The 24865-nt window shown below is 44.9% G+C and overlaps 3 protein-coding genes across 5 annotated transcripts; all 3 read right to left on the bottom strand.

Moving 5' to 3' along the window:
- Window positions 1-4538: 4538 nt before the first annotated feature.
- Window positions 4539-11848, bottom strand: LOC109942309 (proline-rich protein 36-like). Of its 2 annotated transcripts, XM_020544212.3 has the most exons (3): window positions 7226-11848; window positions 5906-6080; window positions 4572-4796 (listed from the first exon to the last, which is right to left on the bottom strand). In XM_020544212.3, exon 1 carries the CDS (start codon window positions 8060-8062, stop codon window positions 7283-7285), a length of 780 nt encoding a protein of 259 aa, XP_020399801.1. In that variant the 5' UTR covers window positions 8063-11848; the 3' UTR covers window positions 4572-4796; window positions 5906-6080; window positions 7226-7282. The 2 variants fall into 2 exon arrangements, with proteins under 2 accessions (XP_020399800.1, XP_020399801.1); XM_020544211.3 differs by having other exon boundaries at window positions 4539-6064.
- An 845-nt stretch (window positions 11849-12693) lies between these two features.
- LOC109942311 (proline-rich protein 36-like) lies at window positions 12694-16499 on the bottom strand. 2 transcript variants are annotated; one of them, XM_020544215.3, is made up of 3 exons: window positions 15381-16499; window positions 14061-14219; window positions 12694-12951 (listed from the first exon to the last, which is right to left on the bottom strand). In XM_020544215.3, exon 1 carries the CDS (start codon window positions 16215-16217, stop codon window positions 15438-15440), a length of 780 nt encoding a protein of 259 aa, XP_020399804.1. In that variant the 5' UTR covers window positions 16218-16499; the 3' UTR covers window positions 12694-12951; window positions 14061-14219; window positions 15381-15437. The 2 variants fall into 2 exon arrangements, with proteins under 2 accessions (XP_020399804.1, XP_020399805.1); XM_020544216.3 differs by having other exon boundaries at window positions 12727-12951; window positions 14061-14235; window positions 15381-16359.
- Window positions 16500-19850: 3351 nt separating this feature from the next.
- LOC103638848 (probable RNA-dependent RNA polymerase SHL2) lies at window positions 19851-23724 on the bottom strand. Its single transcript, XM_008661647.3, has 2 exons — window positions 20730-23724; window positions 19851-20633 (listed from the first exon to the last, which is right to left on the bottom strand). The coding sequence occupies exons 1-2, from the start codon at window positions 23670-23672 to the stop codon at window positions 19851-19853; spliced, it is 3726 nt and encodes a 1241-aa protein (XP_008659869.1). The 5' UTR covers window positions 23673-23724.
- Between the last annotated feature and the right edge of the window lie 1141 nt (window positions 23725-24865).

The following is a 24865-nucleotide window of genomic DNA, read 5'->3' as shown; positions in this document are numbered from 1 at the left end:
GTAGAGGGATCGAGAATGGATGCGATGGTGACCGAAGGAAAAGGATAAGCCCCCAGAAACGTGAGCAATTTTGGTGCAGTTTCTTCGGGAACGAGCCACGGCGACGGCTTTGGATAAGACCAGAGAATACGTGAGGAAAATGGTGCCCTGTGTACTCCATAAAAATCTGAGAGGCAACAGCTGATTTGTTTAGAGATAAGGGAGATGGAATAGCGGTGGAATATTTCCACCCCAGATAAACACACGTACTTCAAATAAGAAATGTTGCAAATTAACATGTGGATGATAAAACTTGTAATTCCTTTTCTTTATCCTTGTAACAAAAGAATAAATAAATATCTATCTAGTCTCGGCTAGAGATTTGGGGCGACTCTGTCGGAGCTAGATTAAGAACTTTCGGCCTGCGATAATTTAGATAGCATTGATTTAGGAAATACTCTGGAATTAAGATGAATTTTACTCGTTATCTATATCTGAGGATTTGGATCTGGTCAGGTCTAAATGGACTGGATATCGAATACAATATTGGAACAATGTTTGGTTAATTTTGAAATTCGAGAAATTTTATCCGTTATCTCAACATAGTTAATTTTACTACCTTACAGAGTGTGCTGAAAGATAAATTGGATCATAATCTCGCGCAAGATTTCTCTTAGACACTGCGCGATTCAAATTATTTTGCCCTGAAAAATTTAGTCGTCGAGTTCAAACTAATTTGCCCGGGATAAAATCGTAAGAATAGATCGAGCTTCCGAATTTGTATTTGCGCGACCGATGTATTTTAAATAATCACCGGACACACCAATTTTTGGAACGACTATGTTCCGAACAACACGAAAATTTCGGAAGAGCCCGGATAGATAAAAATGACGTCGAACTCGCGACAGACAAAACAGATGCGATATAAAAATCGCGATAAGCGAAGATGATTAGATCTTAATGTCCATTTTATTTACTGATATCACGTGCTTAAATCCATACTCGTTGTCGAGCGGAATATAAACACCTGGGGTGTTACAGCCCTCCCCCCTTAAAAGAATCTCGTCCCGAGATTCGTAGCAAAAGACTTTTAAGAGTAGAGAAGCATGTAACCCATGTCCATTTTAGCGATAATTATGAGACATTTCCAAACAAGGGCGAGTGTCTCAGAATGTGGTTTCTCTAGCGGACATAACATGTATCAACTTAAGCCAATTTAGAAATGTCCATTAGTAGAGACACTGTCTGCCAGAGGAGCACATAAGGTTCCATGTGTGCAGTTTGCCTTTTCTGATGACACTGTACTATATGAGTCTGTTGAGCGAGCGGTAGATATGCAACTTTACCCAAACAGAGTCAAATGCAACCTCTTGGGTAAAACATACAGAAAGAGGTTTACCAACAAGTGGTTACAGTAAGTTCATGGCACACGAGACGGGTGTGGATGTCGAATATTGTCACGGTTAACATATGGCTAACCAGAGAATTCAAGTCCACGAACGATGATAGAGATTCGAGAAAATATCAATGAAGAGAGCCATTAATGTTGACTTCGCGACCAACCCATTTCACCAAATACTTAGCACGGCTCGACTTGATCACACATGCTGGAAAAGCACACGTGAGGCGATTGAGGCGTGACTAGAATGATGATTAAGGGTTACTGGCCGACTTACTCTCAATTCTTATAAACACTTCCTTACGGGGGGATGTACAAAAGTGAGTTTAGACAACTCGACAAAACGATCTCTAAACTCGGCCTTTGTTCACAATGTAGTTACAAGTTAGTAAAACCAACTTGTTGAACTAACTATGACATTGAGTAGGTCCTCTTATTATCCATCGACAATCCAATTGTCGGGAGTTCACTCTTGTACAAGAGATCATGCATTTGGGTAGAAATTCATTTGGTCAGGTTGTTCAGCCGTTTCTTCATGCGAGGTGAACTGACTTGGTTAGGGAATACATGGATTAAATGAAAGAGCGAATGAACAAACTCCTGCATTTAGCAGCAAGAGAAGTCAATCTCCATTTTGAGAACTAATCAATTGTCTCCCAACACTAAAAAGATCCAAGGCTTCACCTTTACTCAAAGGATGTCAAGGGAACTTGTATGAGTAGTCACTACCAAGATCAAAAGAAATAAGACCACACATGAAAGTGGTATGCCCTTTTGATCCGACGGAGATGATAGATGTTGCTCGATCATTTGACAAACAACATAGAAATTGTTTCAAGGAAAAGATCTACAGGAGTTAACACATCAGGGTAGTTCCATAATGGATCATGACCAGAGACCTTGATACCAGCATCCGACGAGTAGCACAGTCCTGTGTGCGCATTCACAGGAGGCTCTTAGTTTCGCTGCGGCACCATAAGTCATTAATCGTGACACCATTACCAAACAACACCAATAATGAATCTCACATGGAGGAACAATTTGTGCAGAGATAACATATTGATATAATCTCATAATGGATTATGACTGCTAACGATGATACCACGCGTGCCAAGTAGCGCAACCATGTGTTGATCACCCACCGGAGGCCCTTGGTTTCGTCGTGGCACCATCGCCTTTGGTTATAACACCATTACCAGATGCAACCAATAAGAAATCTCATGCCCCACCAATAGATTGAGCAAGGGTGACAATATGCAAAGAGACTACCTGTCAAAACGGTTACAAGTAGAGAGCCAAATAGGTCCTGGCCCGATGAAAGGAATACGAGATTGCCAAAACCTAAAATGGTTGATGAGGGAGTACGATGGGAGACTATTTATTTCAACCCCAAGCATATTTCTATGCCCATCGTAGCAATTTCAAGGTCAAGGATGAGCGCCTGATTAGATACACAGGAAAAACGATCGGAAGATTAAATTAATATGCCTTCGAGAGATATGAGGAAACCAAAGGCATTAAATTCAAGAAAATTTATTGGGCAATCCTTTCCTTGGTTAGATTGAGAAAACGACAATGTGATCCTCAAGCAGAGGCAAACTAGAATAGGGATACCAGTTTGCACCAACCGAACAAGTCGAAGCTTACGAGGAAAACATGACCATAAGAGAGCTACAAGTGGATTGTCAAGATCATAGACTTGAGATCCTTATCTTAAGCACCGGTACATTTATTTTCTACGAGAAGATTACCTAAACACCTATTTAGATAAGCTTGATCCTAAAGTAACGATAGAAATTCAGACTCGTCCACTTTTGGAAACTGGGGAAAAAAACTTCGGGGAATTAACATCGATTCGGGTCATGGCTCCTGGGTGAGGACATGGCCAGATTTTTAGTTTACCCAAACATACCATAACAAACACAAGTTGGACTAGCGGTCAAATTAAGAAGAACCACAAACCACATAAAGACATGTCTAAAGGACACAACAAACAAAGCTAGAAATTGCTTATAGAATAGTAATGCTTCACACATTTTCCAATTATTTATTATCGGAATAAAGATGAGGGAAGCACGTTCGTTCACAATCACCAATTATTAGAATAAAGGTGAGAGAAGCATATTTGTGCACAAACGACAAACACAATGCAACAATCAGGATGCATGTTCGTCCTATTCGGCCTCACCAATTTCGCCAACATAATGTGGCAATAGCGTTCTATATCGGTGGCACATCTACGTCTCTCTCGGTATATTGCTAGTCGTCAGCTACACATACGAGTTCGAAGTTAGTGTACCTGCAGAAAATTCCATCACAGCCCAATTCCCAATGATGCAATTCACACATGACAGTTTATCACAGTTTATACTCCATATATTTTTATATGGAGGCCAGCTCCTCATTAAGCGTCGAGCCACGCATAGGCGTCGTTGCCACACTTTAACCATAGGGCAGCTCATTATGGTAACTCACCTTCTTACCTGAGCGTAGGTGCGTCGTTGCAAATACATTACACTTCTCAGTATTCCCATGTCTGTATACCCATACACATCCATGGGGTACTGAATCCCGAAAAAGTAATTACTCCACATCACAGCCTTCATATATACATATGTAAAACATGTATATAATCAAGCGCTTTTTATGCTCTTCCCTAGACCGACGTTTGTTCGGTCATGCTCTCACATCTCACGTTACCTGAGCGTCGATCCATTCAAAACTGAATGGCCTCAAGAATAACAATACACATGTATGCAATACCCTTCCCTGGTTGTGGGTTAGTATTCTCAACTAAGCCACCTAGTAGTCCTTAACTTAGGGCTTAATAGAGGATGTCGCTAGCATTATAGTTTTTTTAAATCTGTTTTTCAAAATCAAACAATGTGTTTAGTTGAAAATAGGTTTTTGAAACCAAAACTTTGTTTTAAAAATACGTATGTGACCGTATTATACTTAATACAGCTCCGATACCAGCTGTCGCAGAACCTCCCAAGTTATCAGGCCCACATGCACTTGTCCTTGTCTCAAAGACCTCAGACAGCTATGCGTGTGCACCAAACAACTTAACAGGATCTGTCTGAGTGCCCCGAGGACCCCGGATAAACGACTTATCGCCAAGATCGCATGATTAAGTAAATACAAATCACACACCAACATTTGCAGCGGAAATAAATTCTTTATTACAAAATGATTACATGTTACAATAATTTTACATTATACAATTATCGGAGTGATTACAAGAGAAAATGATTCAAAAGAATTACAAATTAAAATGTATAAAATATTTATAGGTTTTCAAATACATGCTAGCTTAAGTGACAATCCTCAATAAAGAAGCTAAAGATGGGATATACTTATATAAGAAGGCCGAGCCCACCGGCACTTAGCACCATCCACAACAGAACAAACTTATAACCTGAAAAACAACAGGGAATAAAGCCCTGAGTACGCAATTACTCAGCAAGACTTACCCGACTAAAGAAAAGACTCTCAAGGGTATGCTGGTTTAAAAAGGATTCAAGGTAAGGCTCATCAAGTTTCAAAGACTCATTTTTGCAGAAAAGCTTACTAGTAGTGGATCCTTATGCCAAAACTTTTACTTCACAAATTAAGTACTTTTCCTGAATCTAGATTTGCCTAATCTAGAGCATTCACTTGTCCTATACTAGCTTCATTTTAGCAGCTTTAGTTTCACTTGTTATCTACGATGCAGGGCAGTGATCCAGTCTTCATATCCGAGAAGTAACGGCGATCCGAATCGATTAATACTCAGCTGAGGATCTCCAACCACACGACATATGTAGCACTTAACCCTTGCATATGTCAACTCGCCACCGGTTTTCTCAAGACCAGAACGGGTTCACGCGACCCGAGAGCACAGCACTCCACCGTCCAGCCATTGGCCTGGTTGGTACACGTTACTCTCGCCATGGTGCCCGCCATGTTTCCGAGAGTACAGCACCCCACCTTCCAGTCTCTTGCCACGGAGGGTACAAGCTACTCTCGCCATCTCTCCACTCCCAGTGCGTGCGAGCTGTTCTGGTATTGGTCCGACCGAGGCTAAGCTTACCCATGACGAGGCATGTGGCCAGTTAAAGGGTCCTAGATCAGCAAGCCTACTTTCGGTACGGTCCTTAATCGACACAGACGGGCGACCTTTCCTGCTCAACGTCTGGTCTCATCTTATTATTTAACACCCAAATCATGTACCTGACAGAGGTACCATACTTGAATGATGAATTCATCACTGCAGATGATGCTCTCACCATTACAAGTCCTTTTTCATAAAACAAACCCATACCAGTGTTACACAGCATTCTTTTAAAAAGAATCAAGTTTTAGTTCTCTAGGCAGGGCTAAGCCTCATTGGTTCTCTTTATAAAACAGGTAGCAAGGAGGATAATCAAATTCCAAGGAATGGTAATGCATCAATTGTTTATTCACACAACTCCTATCACCTAATGCAGCAGGTAAGTGATAAAAGTTTTTAAAACAGAAGGAGGTGGCAAATGCACCGGGGCTTGCCTGGGATAACACTATGTTAGTGTTGTTAAATGACGATCACTTGGTGAGTATCTCCCATCCTGGCACTTGGTTGATTCATCCACTTTAGCTTCATCCATCAGCATCGTCTTGTGATTAATCCAGCTCTTGTCCTTCACATCACGTGATTAATTAACGTACCTAGATGATATGCATACTGCATATGAGTGAATAGGAGCATAAATAGCGCAAGATAGATAAGTTATACTAAGGAGGATACAGACTTAAAGCAAGACATCACAATTCTTATGTGTAACAACTAGATATATTTAACTCTACATCAGACATGACGTTCTAGTCAATTGGACCTAATCCAATCATCAAGTAGCATTAGCAATATTCAAATCCTGATGTACCGCAATATTTAAAAACAATTACTATATGTTGACATATCACTACGTATCACAATTACATTTTTTTCATTTAAACGGATGAACTCAAGCATCAAAAAGGCTACACATAAATCCAACCTCATGAACTAGAATATCCTACCGAATGATTAACACCACTCTTAGTACTAAGAAACAACTCATTATTAAGAAGCATAGAATTTTATAGTATAGTATTTATCTTAATTTAAAGGTTTAAAACACTTATATGCATAAACACTAGATGCTTCTGATTTTATACAATCATGAACTTTGAGGTAATCAGACCTAACCCAAACATTAGGTAACAATAACTAAACACATTAAACATGGGACACATGTTCACTTTAGGTTAGCTACTTCAAGACTTCACCACAACGCATCACACCACTCGGGATCTAACAAGCAGAGTATTATTATATGATATAGGGTTTTACAAAACTATTTCCGTAACAACCCAAGATTTAAAGCGCTTATACGCACTATCCATTGATAGTTCTTAGGTTTTTACCAAAACGGACTTATCGATGTTATTCGCTTCCTAATTATTTTGGGTAACAACAATTATTTATTTATGACATTTAATTTATTAATAAACCTAGATAATACATCCGCTACTATGGCAACGCATCACTTTCACCATACCAATAAGAACTCTCACTAATAACACTGATAGTACTATCAACAAACGCTAAACTTACTTTTCGCATTACTAGTTAGCATAATCATATTGCATATAAATCTACTAATATTCTTCGCATAAATCTATATCTAAAATCTAGATTTCAACACCTAACGCGACCACTTCACAATCACCTCACTGCATGAAACGATGTGTTAGAACCACACTAATATAGTCACAAGATCATCACGACTAACACACCTAGCCAAGCCATTCATCAAACCAGCTAACAAAAATAATAAATTAGCTCACCAAAGCTAAATCCGGATTGAAACCATTAAATCGACGACGCTGTCCGGCTTGCGTATATCACCGATTTGACGAGCGTGGCACTGGTGCTTCCCTTTCGTCTTTCGGCGTGATCGCAAGGTGCAACAAGGCTGCTGAAACGATGACGATGCTGGGATGCAGATGTTGATGTCTCAGATGTGGACACGACCAAAACCCGCACGAGGACAAGGGAAGCCAGAACGACAATGGCGCGGCGACCTCGACACTAAGCACCCGAGCACGACGATGTCGCGGCGCAACAGGAAATAGTGACGCCATGATGGCCAGGGAGGCGTGGCTGGCGGTGCAAGGCGCGGTCGAGAACGGACAGAGGGAGCCGGGAGAAAGAACTGCGGCGCTGCGAGCAGAGCGCAGGGCGCACGCAGCAAGGAGAGAAGGGGAGGAAGAGAAGCAGGGGGGCGCGGCGAGAGGAGCATGCGCGCGCCAACAGGCTGGGCGACGGCACGAGCAGAGAGGAGCTGGGGAGGGAGATCCGCGAGAGATAGATGGGCGCGCAGCGGCTAGCACGCAGAGAGCCATGGGAGAGGGATCCGAGCTGGAGCTGGAAGAAGCTCCGGCCATGGGGAATACAAGGGGCTGGGGCGAGCTCGGGGAGGAAGACCGTGGCGCACAGGAAAACCGGACGCCGAGCAAGAACACGGCAGGGAGGAGCTCGGCCGGGCGCCATGGGGCGAGCTCGGGGAAGCTCCACGGCGGGGTTCGCGGCGCAGGACGCAGGCGCGCGCGCGCAGAGGGAGATGCGCACGGCTGGCGAGCGCAGGGAGCATGGCCAGGGCGCGGCCGAGCAGTGAGTTCCATGGCAGCGGCATGGTGGAGGGAGCTGGGAGGAAACGCCGGGGAAGATGAGGTTGGCGAGCGCTGGGGCTGGCAGCCAGGCACCGGATGCGAGAGGTAGAGGGATCGAGAATGGATGCGATGGTGACCGAAGGAAAAGGATAAGCCCCCAGAAACGTGAGCAATTTTGGTGCAGTTTCTTCGGGAACGAGCCACGGCGACGGCTTTGGATAAGACCAGAGAATACGTGAGGAAAATGGTGCCCTGTGTACTCCATAAAAATCTGAGAGGCAACAGCTGATTTGTTTAGAGATAAGGGAGATGGAATAGCGGTGGAATATTTCCACCCCAGATAAACACACGTACTTCAAATAAGAAATGTTGCAAATTAACATGTGGATGATAAAACTTGTAATTCCTTTTCTTTATCCTTGTAACAAAAGAATAAATAAATATCTATCTAGTCTCGGCTAGAGATTTGGGGCGACTCTGTCGGAGCTAGATTAAGAACTTTCGGCCTGCGATAATTTAGATAGCATTGATTTAGGAAATACTCTGGAATTAAGATGAATTTTACTCGTTATCTATATCTGAGGATTTGGATCTGGTCAGGTCTAAATGGACTGGATATCGAATACAATATTGGAACAATGTTTGGTTAATTTTGAAATTCGAGAAATTTTATCCGTTATCTCAACATAGTTAATTTTACTACCTTACAGAGTGTGCTGAAAGATAAATTGGATCATAATCTCGCGCAAGATTTCTCTTAGACACTGCGCGATTCAAATTATTTTGCCCTGAAAAATTTAGTCGTCGAGTTCAAACTAATTTGCCCGGGATAAAATCGTAAGAATAGATCGAGCTTCCGAATTTGTATTTGCGCGACCGATGTATTTTAAATAATCACCGGACACACCAATTTTTGGAACGACTATGTTCCGAACAACACGAAAATTTCGGAAGAGCCCGGATAGATAAAAATGACGTCGAACTCGCGACAGACAAAACAGATGCGATATAAAAATCGCGATAAGCGAAGATGATTAGATCTTAATGTCCATTTTATTTACTGATATCACGTGCTTAAATCCATACTCGTTGTCGAGCGGAATATAAACACCTGGGGTGTTACAGCCCTCCCCCCTTAAAAGAATCTCGTCCCGAGATTCGTAGCAAAAGACTTTTAAGAGTAGAGAAGCATGTAACCCATGTCCATTTTAGCGATAATTATGAGACATTTCCAAACAAGGGCGAGTGTCTCAGAATGTGGTTTCTCTAGCGGACATAACATGTATCAACTTAAGCCAATTTAGAAATGTCCATTAGTAGAGACACTGTCTGCCAGAGGAGCACATAAGGTTCCATGTGTGCAGTTTGCCTTTTCTGATGACACTGTACTATATGAGTCTGTTGAGCGAGCGGTAGATATGCAACTTTACCCAAACAGAGTCAAATGCAACCTCTTGGGTAAAACATACAGAAAGAGGTTTACCAACAAGTGGTTACAGTAAGTTCATGGCACACGAGACGGGTGTGGATGTCGAATATTGTCACGGTTAACATATGGCTAACCAGAGAATTCAAGTCCACGAACGATGATAGAGATTCGAGAAAATATCAATGAAGAGAGCCATTAATGTTGACTTCGCGACCAACCCATTTCACCAAATACTTAGCACGGCTCGACTTGATCACACATGCTGGAAAAGCACACGTGAGGCGATTGAGGCGTGACTAGAATGATGATTAAGGGTTACTGGCCGACTTACTCTCAATTCTTATAAACACTTCCTTACGGGGGGATGTACAAAAGTGAGTTTAGACAACTCGACAAAACGATCTCTAAACTCGGCCTTTGTTCACAATGTAGTTACAAGTTAGTAAAACCAACTTGTTGAACTAACTATGACATTGAGTAGGTCCTCTTATTATCCATCGACAATCCAATTGTCGGGAGTTCACTCTTGTACAAGAGATCATGCATTTGGGTAGAAATTCATTTGGTCAGGTTGTTCAGCCGTTTCTTCATGCGAGGTGAACTGACTTGGTTAGGGAATACATGGATTAAATGAAAGAGCGAATGAACAAACTCCTGCATTTAGCAGCAAGAGAAGTCAATCTCCATTTTGAGAACTAATCAATTGTCTCCCAACACTAAAAAGATCCAAGGCTTCACCTTTACTCAAAGGATGTCAAGGGAACTTGTATGAGTAGTCACTACCAAGATCAAAAGAAATAAGACCACACATGAAAGTGGTATGCCCTTTTGATCCGACGGAGATGATAGATGTTGCTCGATCATTTGACAAACAACATAGAAATTGTTTCAAGGAAAAGATCTACAGGAGTTAACACATCAGGGTAGTTCCATAATGGATCATGACCAGAGACCTTGATACCAGCATCCGACGAGTAGCACAGTCCTGTGTGCGCATTCACAGGAGGCTCTTAGTTTCGCTGCGGCACCATAAGTCATTAATCGTGACACCATTACCAAACAACACCAATAATGAATCTCACATGGAGGAACAATTTGTGCAGAGATAACATATTGATATAATCTCATAATGGATTATGACTGCTAACGATGATACCACGCGTGCCAAGTAGCGCAACCATGTGTTGATCACCCACCGGAGGCCCTTGGTTTCGTCGTGGCACCATCGCCTTTGGTTATAACACCATTACCAGATGCAACCAATAAGAAATCTCATGCCCCACCAATAGATTGAGCAAGGGTGACAATATGCAAAGAGACTACCTGTCAAAACGGTTACAAGTAGAGAGCCAAATAGGTCCTGGCCCGATGAAAGGAATACGAGATTGCCAAAACCTAAAATGGTTGATGAGGGAGTACGATGGGAGACTATTTATTTCAACCCCAAGCATATTTCTATGCCCATCGTAGCAATTTCAAGGTCAAGGATGAGCGCCTGATTAGATACACAGGAAAAACGATCGGAAGATTAAATTAATATGCCTTCGAGAGATATGAGGAAACCAAAGGCATTAAATTCAAGAAAATTTATTGGGCAATCCTTTCCTTGGTTAGATTGAGAAAACGACAATGTGATCCTCAAGCAGAGGCAAACTAGAATAGGGATACCAGTTTGCACCAACCGAACAAGTCGAAGCTTACGAGGAAAACATGACCATAAGAGAGCTACAAGTGGATTGTCAAGATCATAGACTTGAGATCCTTATCTTAAGCACCGGTACATTTATTTTCTACGAGAAGATTACCTAAACACCTATTTAGATAAGCTTGATCCTAAAGTAACGATAGAAATTCAGACTCGTCCACTTTTGGAAACTGGGGAAAAAAACTTCGGGGAATTAACATCGATTCGGGTCATGGCTCCTGGGTGAGGACATGGCCAGATTTTTAGTTTACCCAAACATACCATAACAAACACAAGTTGGACTAGCGGTCAAATTAAGAAGAACCACAAACCACATAAAGACATGTCTAAAGGACACAACAAACAAAGCTAGAAATTGCTTATAGAATAGTAATGCTTCACACATTTTCCAATTATTTATTATCGGAATAAAGATGAGGGAAGCACGTTCGTTCACAATCACCAATTATTAGAATAAAGGTGAGAGAAGCATATTTGTGCACAAACGACAAACACAATGCAACAATCAGGATGCATGTTCGTCCTATTCGGCCTCACCAATTTCGCCAACATAATGTGGCAATAGCGTTCTATATCGGTGGCACATCTACGTCTCTCTCGGTATATTGCTAGTCGTCAGCTACACATACGAGTTCGAAGTTAGTGTACCTGCAGAAAATTCCATCACAGCCCAATTCCCAATGATGCAATTCACACATGACAGTTTATCACAGTTTATACTCCATATATTTTTATATGGAGGCCAGCTCCTCATTAAGCGTCGAGCCACGCATAGGCGTCGTTGCCACACTTTAACCATAGGGCAGCTCATTATGGTAACTCACCTTCTTACCTGAGCGTAGGTGCGTCGTTGCAAATACATTACACTTCTCAGTATTCCCATGTCTGTATACCCATACACATCCATGGGGTACTGAATCCCGAAAAAGTAATTACTCCACATCACAGCCTTCATATATACATATGTAAAACATGTATATAATCAAGCGCTTTTTATGCTCTTCCCTAGACCGACGTTTGTTCGGTCATGCTCTCACATCTCACGTTACCTGAGCGTCGATCCATTCAAAACTGAATGGCCTCAAGAATAACAATACACATGTATGCAATACCCTTCCCTGGTTGTGGGTTAGTATTCTCAACTAAGCCACCTAGTAGTCCTTAACTTAGGGCTTAATAGAGGATGTCGCTAGCATTATAGTTTTTTTAAATCTGTTTTTCAAAATCAAACAATGTGTTTAGTTGAAAATAGGTTTTTGAAACCAAAACTTTGTTTTAAAAATACGTATGTGACCGTATTATACTTAATACAGCTCCGATACCAGCTGTCGCAGAACCTCCCAAGTTATCAGGCCCACATGCACTTGTCCTTGTCTCAAAGACCTCAGACAGCTATGCGTGTGCACCAAACAACTTAACAGGATCTGTCCGAGTGCCCCGAGGACCCCGGATAAACGACTTATCGCCAAGATCGCATGATTAAGTAAATACAAATCACACACCAACATTTGCAGCGGAAATAAATTCTTTATTACAAAATGATTACATGTTACAATAATTTTACATTATACAATTATCGGAGTGATTACAAGAGAAAATGATTCAAAAGAATTACAAATTAAAATGTATAAAATATTTATAGGTTTTCAAATACATGCTAGCTTAAGTGACAATCCTCAATAAAGAAGCTAAAGATGGGATATACTTATATAAGAAGGCCGAGCCCACCGGCACTTAGCACCATCCACAACAGAACAAACTTATAACCTGAAAAACAACAGGGAATAAAGCCCTGAGTACGCAATTACTCAGCAAGACTTACCCGACTAAAGAAAAGACTCTCAAGGGTATGCTGGTTTAAAAAGGATTCAAGGTAAGGCTCATCAAGTTTCAAAGACTCATTTTTGCAGAAAAGCTTACTAGTAGTGGATCCTTATGCCAAAACTTTTACTTCACAAATTAAGTACTTTTCCTGAATCTAGATTTGCCTAATCTAGAGCATTCACTTGTCCTATACTAGCTTCATTTTAGCAGCTTTAGTTTCACTTGTTATCTACGATGCAGGGCAGTGATCCAGTCTTCATATCCGAGAAGTAACGGCGATCCGAATCGATTAATACTCAGCTGAGGATCTCCAACCACACGACATATGTAGCACTTAACCCTTGCATATGTCAACTCGCCACCGGTTTTCTCAAGACCAGAACGGGTTCACGCGACCCGAGAGCACAGCACTCCACCGTCCAGCCATTGGCCTGGTTGGTACACGTTACTCTCGCCATGGTGCCCGCCATGTTTCCGAGAGTACAGCACCCCACCTTCCAGTCTCTTGCCACGGAGGGTACAAGCTACTCTCGCCATCTCTCCACTCCCAGTGCGTGCGAGCTGTTCTGGTATTGGTCCGACCGAGGCTAAGCTTACCCATGACGAGGCATGTGGCCAGTTAAAGGGTCCTAGATCAGCAAGCCTACTTTCGGTACGGTCCTTAATCGACACAGACGGGCGACCTTTCCTGCTCAACGTCTGGTCTCATCTTATTATTTAACACCCAAATCATGTACCTGACAGAGGTACCATACTTGAATGATGAATTCATCACTGCAGATGATGCTCTCACCATTACAAGTCCTTTTTCATAAAACAAACCCATACCAGTGTTACACAGCATTCTTTTAAAAAGAATCAAGTTTTAGTTCTCTAGGCAGGGCTAAGCCTCATTGGTTCTCTTTATAAAACAGGTAGCAAGGAGGATAATCAAATTCCAAGGAATGGTAATGCATCAATTGTTTATTCACACAACTCCTATCACCTAATGCAGCAGGTAAGTGATAAAAGTTTTTAAAACAGAAGGAGGTGGCAAATGCACCGGGGCTTGCCTGGGATAACACTATGTTAGTGTTGTTAAATGACGATCACTTGGTGAGTATCTCCCATCCTGGCACTTGGTTGATTCATCCACTTTAGCTTCATCCATCAGCATCGTCTTGTGATTAATCCAGCTCTTGTCCTTCACATCACGTGATTAATTAACGTACCTAGATGATATGCATACTGCATATGAGTGAATAGGAGCATAAATAGCGCAAGATAGATAAGTTATACTAAGGAGGATACAGACTTAAAGCAAGACATCACAATTCTTATGTGTAACAACTAGATATATTTAACTCTACATCAGACATGACGTTCTAGTCAATTGGACCTAATCCAATCATCAAGTAACATTAGCAATATTCAAATCCTGATGTACCGCAATATTTAAAAACAATTACTATATGTTGACATATCACTACGTATCACAATTACATTTTTTTCATTTAAACGGATGAACTCAAGCATCAAAAAGGCTACACATAAATCCAACCTCATGAACTAGAATATCCTACCGAATGATTAACACCACTCTTAGTACTAAGAAACAACTCATTATTAAGAAGCATAGAATTTTATAGTATAGTATTTATCTTAATTTAAAGGTTTAAAACACTTATATGCATAAACACTAGATGCTTCTGATTTTATACAATCATGAACTTTGAGGTAATCAGACCTAACCCAAACATTAGGTAACAATAACTAAACACATTAAACATGGGACACATGTTCACTTTAGGTTAGCTACTTCAAGACTTCACCACAACGCATCACACCACTCGGGATCTAACAAGCAGAGTATTATTATATGATATAGGGTTTTACAAAACTATTTCCGTAACAACCCAAGATTTAAAGCGCTTATACGCACTATCCATTGATAGTTCTTAGGTTTTTACCAAAACGGACTTATCGATGTTATTCGCTTCCTAATTATTTTGGGTAACAACAATTATTTATTTATGACATTTAATTTATTAATAAACCTAGATAATACATCCGCTACTATGGCAACGCATCACTTTCACCATACCAATAAGAACTCTCACTAATAACACTGATAGTACTATCAACAAACGCTAAACTTACTTTTCGCATTACTAGTTAGCATAATCATATTGCATATAAATCTACTAATATTCTTCGCATAAATCTATATCTAAAATCTAGATTTCAACACCTAACGCGACCACTTCACAATCACCTCACTGCATGAAACGATGTGTTAGAACCACACTAATATAGTCACAAGATCATCACGACTAACACACCTAGCCAAGCCATTCATCAAACCAGCTAACAAAAATAATAAATTAGCTCACCAAAGCTAAATCCGGATTGAAACCATTAAATCGACGACGCTGTCCGGCTTGCGTATATCACCGATTTGACGAGCGTGGCACTGGTGCTTCCCTTTCGTCTTTCGGCGTGATCGCAAGGTGCAACAAGGCTGCTGAAACGATGACGATGCTGGGATGCAGATGTTGATGTCTCAGATGTGGACACGACCAAAACCCGCACGAGGACAAGGGAAGCCAGAACGACAATGGCGCGGCGACCTCGACACTAAGCACCCGAGCACGACGATGTCGCGGCGCAACAGGAAATAGTGACGCCATGATGGCCAGGGAGGCGTGGCTGGCGGTGCAAGGCGCGGTCGAGAACGGACAGAGGGAGCCGGGAGAAAGAACTGCGGCGCTGCGAGCAGAGCGCAGGGCGCACGCAGCAAGGAGAGAAGGGGAGGAAGAGAAGCAGGGGGGCGCGGCGAGAGGAGCATGCGCGCGCCAACAGGCTGGGCGACGGCACGAGCAGAGAGGAGCTGGGGAGGGAGATCCGCGAGAGATAGATGGGCGCGCAGCGGCTAGCACGCAGAGAGCCATGGGAGAGGGATCCGAGCTGGAGCTGGAAGAAGCTCCGGCCATGGGGAATACAAGGGGCTGGGGCGAGCTCGGGGAGGAAGACCGTGGCGCACAGGAAAACCGGACGCCGAGCAAGAACACGGCAGGGAGGAGCTCGGCCGGGCGCCATGGGGCGAGCTCGGGGAAGCTCCACGGCGGGGTTCGCGGCGCAGGACGCAGGCGCGCGCGCGCAGAGGGAGATGCGCACGGCTGGCGAGCGCAGGGAGCATGGCCAGGGCGCGGCCGAGCAGTGAGTTCCATGGCAGCGGCATGGTGGAGGGAGCTGGGAGGAAACGCCGGGGAAGATGAGGTTGGCGAGCGCTGGGGCTGGCAGCCAGACACCGGATGCGAGAGGTAGAGGGATCGAGAATGGATGCGATGGTGACCGAAGGAAAAGGATAAGCCCCCAGAAACGTGAGCAATTTTGGTGCAGTTTCTTCGGGAACGAGCCACGGCGACGGCTTTGGATAAGACCAGAGAATACGTGAGGAAAATGGTGCCCTGTGTACTCCATAAAAATCTGAGAGGCAACAGCTGATTTGTTTAGAGATAAGGGAGATGGAATAGCGGTGGAATATTTCCACCCCAGATAAACACACGTACTTCAAATAAGAAATGTTGCAAATTAACATGTGGATGATAAAACTTGTAATTCCTTTTCTTTATCCTTGTAACAAAAGAATAAATAAATATCTATCTAGTCTCGGCTAGAGATTTGGGGCGACTCTGTCGGAGCTAGATTAAGAACTTTCGGCCTGCGATAATTTAGATAGCATTGATTTAGGAAATACTCTGGAATTAAGATGAATTTTACTCATTATCTATATCTGAGGATTTGGATCTGGTCAGGTCTAAATGGACTGGATATCGAATACAATATTGGAACAATGTTTGGTTAATTTTGAAATTCGAGAAATTTTATCCGTTATCTCAACATAGTTAATTTTACTACCTTACAGAGTGTGCTGAAAGATAAATTGGATCATAATCTCGCGCAAGATTTCTCTTAGACACTGCGCGATTCAAATTATTTTGCCCTGAAAAATTTAGTCGTCGAGTTCAAACTAATTTGCCCGGGATAAAATCGTAAGAATAGATCGAGCTTCCGAATTTGTATTTGCGCGACCGATGTATTTTAAATAATCACCGGACACACCAATTTTTGGAACGACTATGTTCCGAACAACACGAAAATTTCGGAAGAGCCCGGATAGATAAAAATGACGTCGAACTCGCGACAGACAAAACAGATGCGATATAAAAATCGCGATAAGCGAAGATGATTAGATCTTAATGTCCATTTTATTTACTGATATCACGTGCTTAAATCCATACTCGTTGTCGAGCGGAATATAAACACCTGGGGTGTTACAGGCTAGACCAGGTCACAGGGGGTGATCGGCCTAGGCTTTCTCTAACTATTTGAATATATATATATATATATATATATATATATATATATATATATGTGTGTGTGTGTGTGTGTGTGTGTGTGTGTGTGTGTGTGTGTGTGTGTGTGTGTGTGTGTGTGTTTGGATCTGTGGAACTAACCAGCTAGTGAAATAATGTCGTGTGGCCCTAACCAAGATGGTGTTGCAAGTTAACACAAATCTTTTATCCTGGTTCGGACAAGGAGAGGCCCTACTTCCAGTAAAGGGTGGATGAAACTTATATTACTCGCACCTAAGTGCTTGCAATAGGAAGTAATAGGAAGTACAAGCGAAGCGGGGGAGGGAAGGATCCCATGTCCCTATGTTTGATTGAGGCAAGTGACAATACCGTGAGGAAGAGAAAACGTGTGAAGTGTTCCCTTCTTCCGGAAGCCGTAAGCTATCCTATTTATAGGCCTAGGGGGAGCTTCCTGGAGGATGAGAATAGGCCAGGCACTGTGAGATGTCTTTGTATCCCTATAGATGGTATGACCTGAGGTATGGTCTTGTACTTGTTGTTGACTTGCACCTGCTTAGTTTCTGCTGAGAGCCAAGGTCGAGGCCGAGGGCTCGGTCACCTACCGAGCACCCCTGGCGAGAGATTGCCCATACCGTAATAGTTGACACGGTGCTAAGTATGGGGAAAATCTTCTTAAGTGTTGTGTGATTGCTTCAGCTCTGCAGTATTCGATGACATTGGGGCGTCCTCCGTTGTGGATATCGAGGTCAGAGCTGGGCTCAGGTGAGGTGGAAGTCTGCCCGAGGTCACGACCGAAACCGTCTTGAGATTCAAAGACATGCACCACGGTTGAAGAAATGGCCTCCTGTGGGATTCGCGGGGGAGCAGGTAGCCGAGACCGGGCGACGCAGAGTTTTGTGTGGAGGGCAAGTTATGCTTCGGGCGAGACAAAGTTTGCGTCCGAGGGCTAGTATGTGTTCCTGACGTATTACATGTCACTAATAGTTTGTTGAAGCCTTGTCATGTGGACCAGATTTTGTCATAAAATCATGCGTACCTGTGATGTGGAGTTGATGTGGTAAATGGTTATGACGTTTATCAATATGACATGGCACTTTTCAATGCCAAATTTTATTGTCGTTGTTAATAAAATAACCCATCCTAGTGGTGAGCCAAATTTGTGGCCTCATTAAATCTAATTTATAATTTTCTATGAATACCATTTCATATTATCAAAATATATAGCCCATTTTTTGAGCAATCTCATTCAACTGTACAGATGTTCACATGATATATTTCATAAAATTTACCCATTCAATGACCAAAATTATAGCAGACATAAGTTCCAATTTATAGGTCATAATACATCTTGCAAAAAGCGACAATGTTCAACAAAAACTTGGCAGTACGATTAGCTAATTGTCATGACATTGAAAGAGTGTTCGTCACAAATATGTCGTCTTTCATGTTTATGACGATTTCAAATTGGTCTTAATGACAAACATTTCATTTTCGTCACTGAAGTCAATCAATCCCTACAAAACGTCATAAATAGAAGAGACATGATATTTTGATCTATTGTCACAAAGTATTCGTTATAGAAGGCTATATGTGTTATAGTGACTGTATTGTACTATAATTACTCCAATGGACGCAGGGGCGGATCTAGAATGCTAACCGCCTGAGCTACGACCCAAGGGTGACCAACTATAGCGTAGATAGAGGCTGTTGGATGTCTGGATCGGATGAGACCAGTATTCTGGTTGCACGCCAGCGTCACATCGAATCAGGGCGCAGAACTTGCCATATATTTATGCATTCAAACCTCGCATGTGTATCTATCTTTCTTTGGTATTGTTGTCAAGCAGGCTTGCGGCCACCTGCCAAGCCGGGGTGCCAAGCTAGCTACATTTTACCATGTTTCCTTGCTATATATAGCATATAGTATAATGTTGCTTATGTATTTGCATATTAGAATTCTATTAGAAAGTATCAGTTGCTAAGTCAAATTTAATTAAAAAATGTCTTCATTTTATTTTTATATCGTAATTGTATCACAATCTGGCCCCGACTAGTATAATCCTGGTTCCACCACTGGTTGAACGAAATATTTTGAGGACGTAGCAGGTAACTGAATGCATGATTGTATCTGTAGTTAGACAGGACAAAACATTTGAGCTCTTAGCCATATGTTTTATCGTGTCATTTGTCTCTCTTGCTTCCAAGTGCATGGGTTCACTGTTTCTGACCCAAGAGCAGCTTCGAGGAAGAGGAACAATAGAGTATAGCAAGGATTAGGGTTGCGGAGAGAGCAACATAAGGTCTCATGACATAACAGCGGAAGATGTCAGCTCACATGTAGGCTTGTGAACACACGTGCACCATACAAATTCTAATAATTACTCTAGATAAATCATACATTCCGAAAATCAAAATGGTAGTGGTCGTGCTTTAAATATATAGTAGTATGTATCAAGCCAATGCATTGCTGCTTGCCAGGTTCTCCTAGTCTACGTGGCGCTTCATCTTTATTTGTGCCAAGTAATCAACTGCGATCCATGCAAAGCTAAGTCTCGTAGGTGCATCCTCATCACCAGGCTCCCTTGATCGGATGATTTCAGGGTGATACGTTACTTGGTACCACGCGGACGCCTTCATCTCATACGCCAGGTTTTTGTTGTCAGTAGAGGCATCAATGCTCTCAAAGATGCTCCGGAACTCTTGGTGGAGATTGGAGTACGCATAGTTGATCCTCTCTTTTAATTGATGATGATACTTCTTGCTGCATCCAGCAAGTGACCATATCTCCCCTGTCACGAGCTCAGCCTCACTGCACACATCGTATTGATCGAGCAGGGCATTCAGTCGGGCTTCGTACAGGCACCTGCATCGCCAAGCATCCTGAAGAAAGTCTGAGGCGCCAAGGACTTCTAGGTCGGCGTCGTATCGAATCTCATCTGAAATGCATGCATCTCGTGACAGAAAATCGCCGTCATTTTCCCCTAGGACTGACCGGTAGAGCCTCCCAAGGATCTTTTCGGATCTGTAAGAGATGGCGTCCTCCTTCCCCATGAAGTCGGGGTACTCTTTTGGCGAAAGGGCTGGTGGCATTCTTACAATTTCCCCGGTCTTGGCGGAGTCCACGGCGATAGATGCGAGCCGAGCCAACTCGATGCACTTGGGATCCATCGCTCCGTCGTCGCTCCGATCAGCATGAGCAGCATGGGCGTTGCATATTCGACCAAGGTTGTCGTATACCATGCTCTCCAAGTAGAAATCAATGGTATCCTGTTACAACACGAGCACGCGAGAAATCCATTAACTTGATGTATTATGGCAGCAAGATAAACCAAAGGAAGAAGCAAAGTGGTATTGTGTACTTACTTGTTGGTGTACGTCGCGTGGAAGTTGCTTTGTTTTAGCCGGGGAGTAGTCCATCGGGGTGCAGCTCTTCCTCCCGGGAGGTACAAGGCTCTCGTCCCACGTCACGAAGTAGACGTCGCCGTCGAGGTCGCTCCCGGAAGCTTCGTCGGCGTGTGGCCTCTCACCTTTCTTGGGGAAGACGAAGCAGTCGACAAGGTGATACAGATCAGGGACATCCACAGCTTCAAGGATACGGACGTCCCCTGGATGAAGGCATGGGTTCTTCGCCATCACAACCGTACCAGTAATCACCTGTGCATCGGCATCGCCCTTATACTCCGAGGGAAATATCGGAGAACGGTTCACGCAGCGGCTGCCGACTGATGGCGTCGAGACCCGGAGAAAGCACTGCCCCTGCTCAAGGATCCCAAACTCGTCGAGACAGCCCATCAGCCACCTTCCCTTGGGCACAAAGATCCACGTTTTGTTGAGAAGGCCCTGCATCTGCGAGGTGCAGATGGCCAGTAGCATCGCTCTCAGGTGTGGCTCAGTCGCAGGAGCGAAGCCAGCGCCCAGCATCAGCCCTGCGGTGCTTCCTTGCTCAGGGCAAGAGTTGATCACGACCTCGTACGCCACATCGCTGTCTGACAAAACCCGCCTGAGCTTGCCTAGCATCGCTTCCTGCAGCTGCCAGAAGGCGTCGTCGGGAACGCCCAGGGTGGTGAGCAGCGTTATGATCTGGCGGTTCAAGAACGCTGGCTGGAACTTGGTCCAGGACACCACTTCCAGCACGGTGTGCGTGGACTCGAACTTCCTCATGCTGGGCCGAAGCGACATCCTCCGCGTCCCACGGTCTTCTTGTCCCGGCCCCGGCGGCCAGACAGCCACGACGCCCTTGAACCCCGCGTACCTGATCTGGTACGCGGAAGGGGCGAACCTGTCCGCCAGCGGCAGCATCTCGGCGACCTCCAGCGCGAGGTCCTCCGTGATCACCCCGATCCCGTCGGAGAAGTTGTACCCGTTGCGCGTAACGTCCTCGAGGTCCTCGTCCACCTCGCCGGGCTGCATCGTCACCGTCGCGTAGGAAGACGTGAAGCACAGCCCCATCCGAGCGGCGTGCTTCGCGGGGTTCCTGATCGGGAACTGCCCCATCCACTCCTTTATGCCTGCCACCGTTGTCGCTCCGTCCTCCGCGAAGAACCAGGCCGACTTCTGCTTCAGCTGGCTGGCTGAGAACGCGAGGAACGAGTACCTCCTGCCACACATGATGAGCCCCTCCGTCAGGGCCGTCTGGACACGCCTGTAGACGCTTGTCATCTGCCGGGACGTGCTGGGCGTCGACGTCGAGGGCACCGCACGGAGGGTCAGCGCGTTAGGGTTCAGCGGCAGCATACCCTCGTCCGTAAAAGTAACCCTTAAGAAGCGATCTGACAGCTCGTGGTAATGTCGGATGACGCGGTTGGAGCGCTCCACTTGAGGCGGTATACAGTATTCCCTAGTTGGAGTGACGATCAGCCTTCGGACCTCAGCATCGCAATCACTAGCCTTTCTTCTTCTGCTGCTGCTGCTGCTGCGACAGACAAGATCGAGATTCTTGGCAGCCCTGTCCTGCGCGTTCTTCAACCTCCAGCATGGATTATCACAGACTCCAAGCTTTGCACCGAACAGTTCCGTCAGCGCAGCAACGTTCACATCTTCGCGTGTCCTCATCAGCAAACCGAAGAACTCCGGTGTCATCTGGTGCGGATTGACTACCCCGTTGTGCATCAGCACGTTGACCAAGTATAGCTCCGGGAACCGTAGCCCTGCGTCGTCGTCGTGCTCGTGCCGCGGGGAGAAGAACGCGTCCCGCATCGGCTGCACCAAGCCTGCCTCCTCGAGCACGGTGAAGCCCCGACACCGTCTGTCGCGTACGTGGACGGGGACCCCCTGCCTCTGCATGCACTCCAGCGCGACCCTCATCGTCGGCCAGAACTGCACCGCGAAGGAGACCCTGTACGCCAAGCACCGGCCGATGGCGCCGCTCTGGGTCACGTCGGTGGTCCGTATCCACGGGTCGTCGTCGGCGTCGACGAGTTGGAAGGGCACGCGGCCGTGGACGTCGTCGCCCGACGTGCGGTAGTACACGAGGGGCGCGGCGGAGAGCCGGAGGACCAGCGAGTCGTCGGCCTGGAACGCCAGGGCCTCGGTGACGTGGGCGAGCGCGAATTCGAGCTTCACGTCGCAGCACAGCAGCGCCGCGGGCCGGCGCCTGTCGGGGCACGTGAAGGCGGTGTAGCGGGCGAACAGCAGCCGGCAGCTGCCGCCAGACGGGTCCACCACGAAGTCGAGCGCCGAGGCGCTGTCGTCGGTCCCGCGCCACGCGACGAGGAAGGTGTCCGGCGCCACGACGTCGCCGATCTCGATGCGCGAGTCGGGGAAGAGCATCGGTTTGGCGGCGTCGGTGACACCATCCCGCCGGCGCGCCGCATGGCCATGTACCAGGTGTCTGCTCTGCGCGAGGATGCGCGTCGTGAAGAAGTCGCCAGCGCGGTCCGCGGCATTGCGGTGCTCGAAGTGGACGAAGGCATGAGGGGCCACGCGACCGTCCCGCGGCGGCTCGTCCTGGTCCTGGTGGAATACGGCGGCGGCGGCGGTGTGGACTGAGAGCTGGAAGTCCGGGTAGGACTCGGGCGGTGTGACGGAAGTCTTGATCCTGCAGCGCCAGACGGTGCCTGCCACGCGCTCCAACTCGTCGGCGAGGCCACGCGCCGAGAGGCCGGCGTCGAAGCCGGTCAGGATCGCCCGCGTCGCTGGCCCCGTCGGCCACTCCTCGGCGAAGTTGTGTCCCGGCGGACGGAGTCCGGCAGTCCGCCGACGTTCGTGATGGGGATGCTGTTGGTTGGACTTGGATGGCTTGATAGCGCGAAGGCGATGAGCAAGACGGCGAGTCGACTCGGGGCTGCGAGTACGGCTGCGCGCCATCGCTACTCTCGTCTCCTCGAATACCTCTCTTCTGCAGGGAGAAAACTGCTTGGCGATATTTATACTAGATACGGTGCAGATCGATCACCAGACTCGGAGTTGATCTGAGGATGCAGATCGATCACCAGACTCGGAGTTGTACGAAAGCCCTTCCTATTTTAGAGCTTGTACGGATAGGGATCTCTCCATCCCTCTAATATCCATGTAATTGAACAAGACAATTAGATCTAGTTTAGAAGCAAGGGAAGCTAAATCTAGGGAAAGAAATCTGTCACAAATAACTAAATATCTTACTCAAATATCACTTCTAGATATTTATTACCCCGGAAATAAAGGGGAACCCAAGCAGATTTATGTTTCCAAACTAGCCTATAAAGTTTTGTTCGATTGCGTCCGGATCGAAGGGGATTAAATCTCTCGCTAGTCAAAATTGAATAAAAGAGGTAGGGGTGTAATTGGATCGGATACGGACGAATAATGTTTTTGCAATATTTGTTTTCGTATTTTCTATACGGATTTGAATATTATCGAGTTGTGTTGAATAAGATTAGAATGGATGTCGACTTATTAAATATCCAACTATGAATATACGAATATAAATTGAATATGAATCAGATACTGAATACCGGGCTCGAATACGGATCGGGTCTTCGCCCTCTTAGGTCTTGTTTCGGTTGTGTGGGGATTACAGGGGATTGAGAGGATTTAAATCTCTTTCCTATTTAAAATTGAATAGGAAGGGATTTAATCGTCTCTAATCCCCTCAATCCACCCTAATCGAGCAAGCCCTTAAGCAGATCGAATTCGAATATAGACATATAATATTCATACCATTTACACCCTCTAAGAAAGGGATGTAATCTCCTAAATCCCTTCGATCCATACGCAAGACGCAACAGGTCATCAAAAGTAACGCGACACTTGCCCTTTAGGGGAGGCATGAAGTCATCGTCGTTCTTTGGATTTGAAGAGTCATCCAATGATTTGCGTCCCCGGCCAGCAGATCTCTTGATACCTTTGCGAATATATACAGACACTGACAGGCCAGTATTATGTTCATGCTAAGTGGAATTACAATGTTACAGCTGCTGTGATGATCCATCGGTAGCATCTATTGATGTGTTTTGGTTTGTAACATCTCAAGCGGTCCGTGGTATATCCACACTAAAAATCTCCTGGCTTGATTCAATTGT

Source organism: Zea mays, chromosome 9 (genome assembly GCF_902167145.1).
Source record: "Zea mays cultivar B73 chromosome 9, Zm-B73-REFERENCE-NAM-5.0, whole genome shotgun sequence".
In the NCBI taxonomy this organism is placed as follows: domain Eukaryota; kingdom Viridiplantae; phylum Streptophyta; class Magnoliopsida; order Poales; family Poaceae; genus Zea; species Zea mays.
This window is presented reverse-complemented; position numbering and strand designations above follow the sequence as displayed.

Coding starts and splice junctions, on each gene's coding strand:
- LOC109942309 (XM_020544211.3), bottom strand. CDS start 8,062: ATGGAACTCACTGCTCGGCCGCGCCCTGGCCATGCTCCCTGCGCTCGC.
- LOC109942311 (XM_020544215.3), bottom strand. CDS start 16,217: ATGGAACTCACTGCTCGGCCGCGCCCTGGCCATGCTCCCTGCGCTCGC.
- LOC103638848 (XM_008661647.3), bottom strand. CDS start 23,672: ATGGCGCGCAGCCGTACTCGCAGCCCCGAGTCGACTCGCCGTCTTGCT. Junction 20,634..20,729: donor CACGCGACGTACACCAACAA/GTAAGTACACAA, acceptor GTGTTGTAACAG/GATACCATTGATTTCTACTT.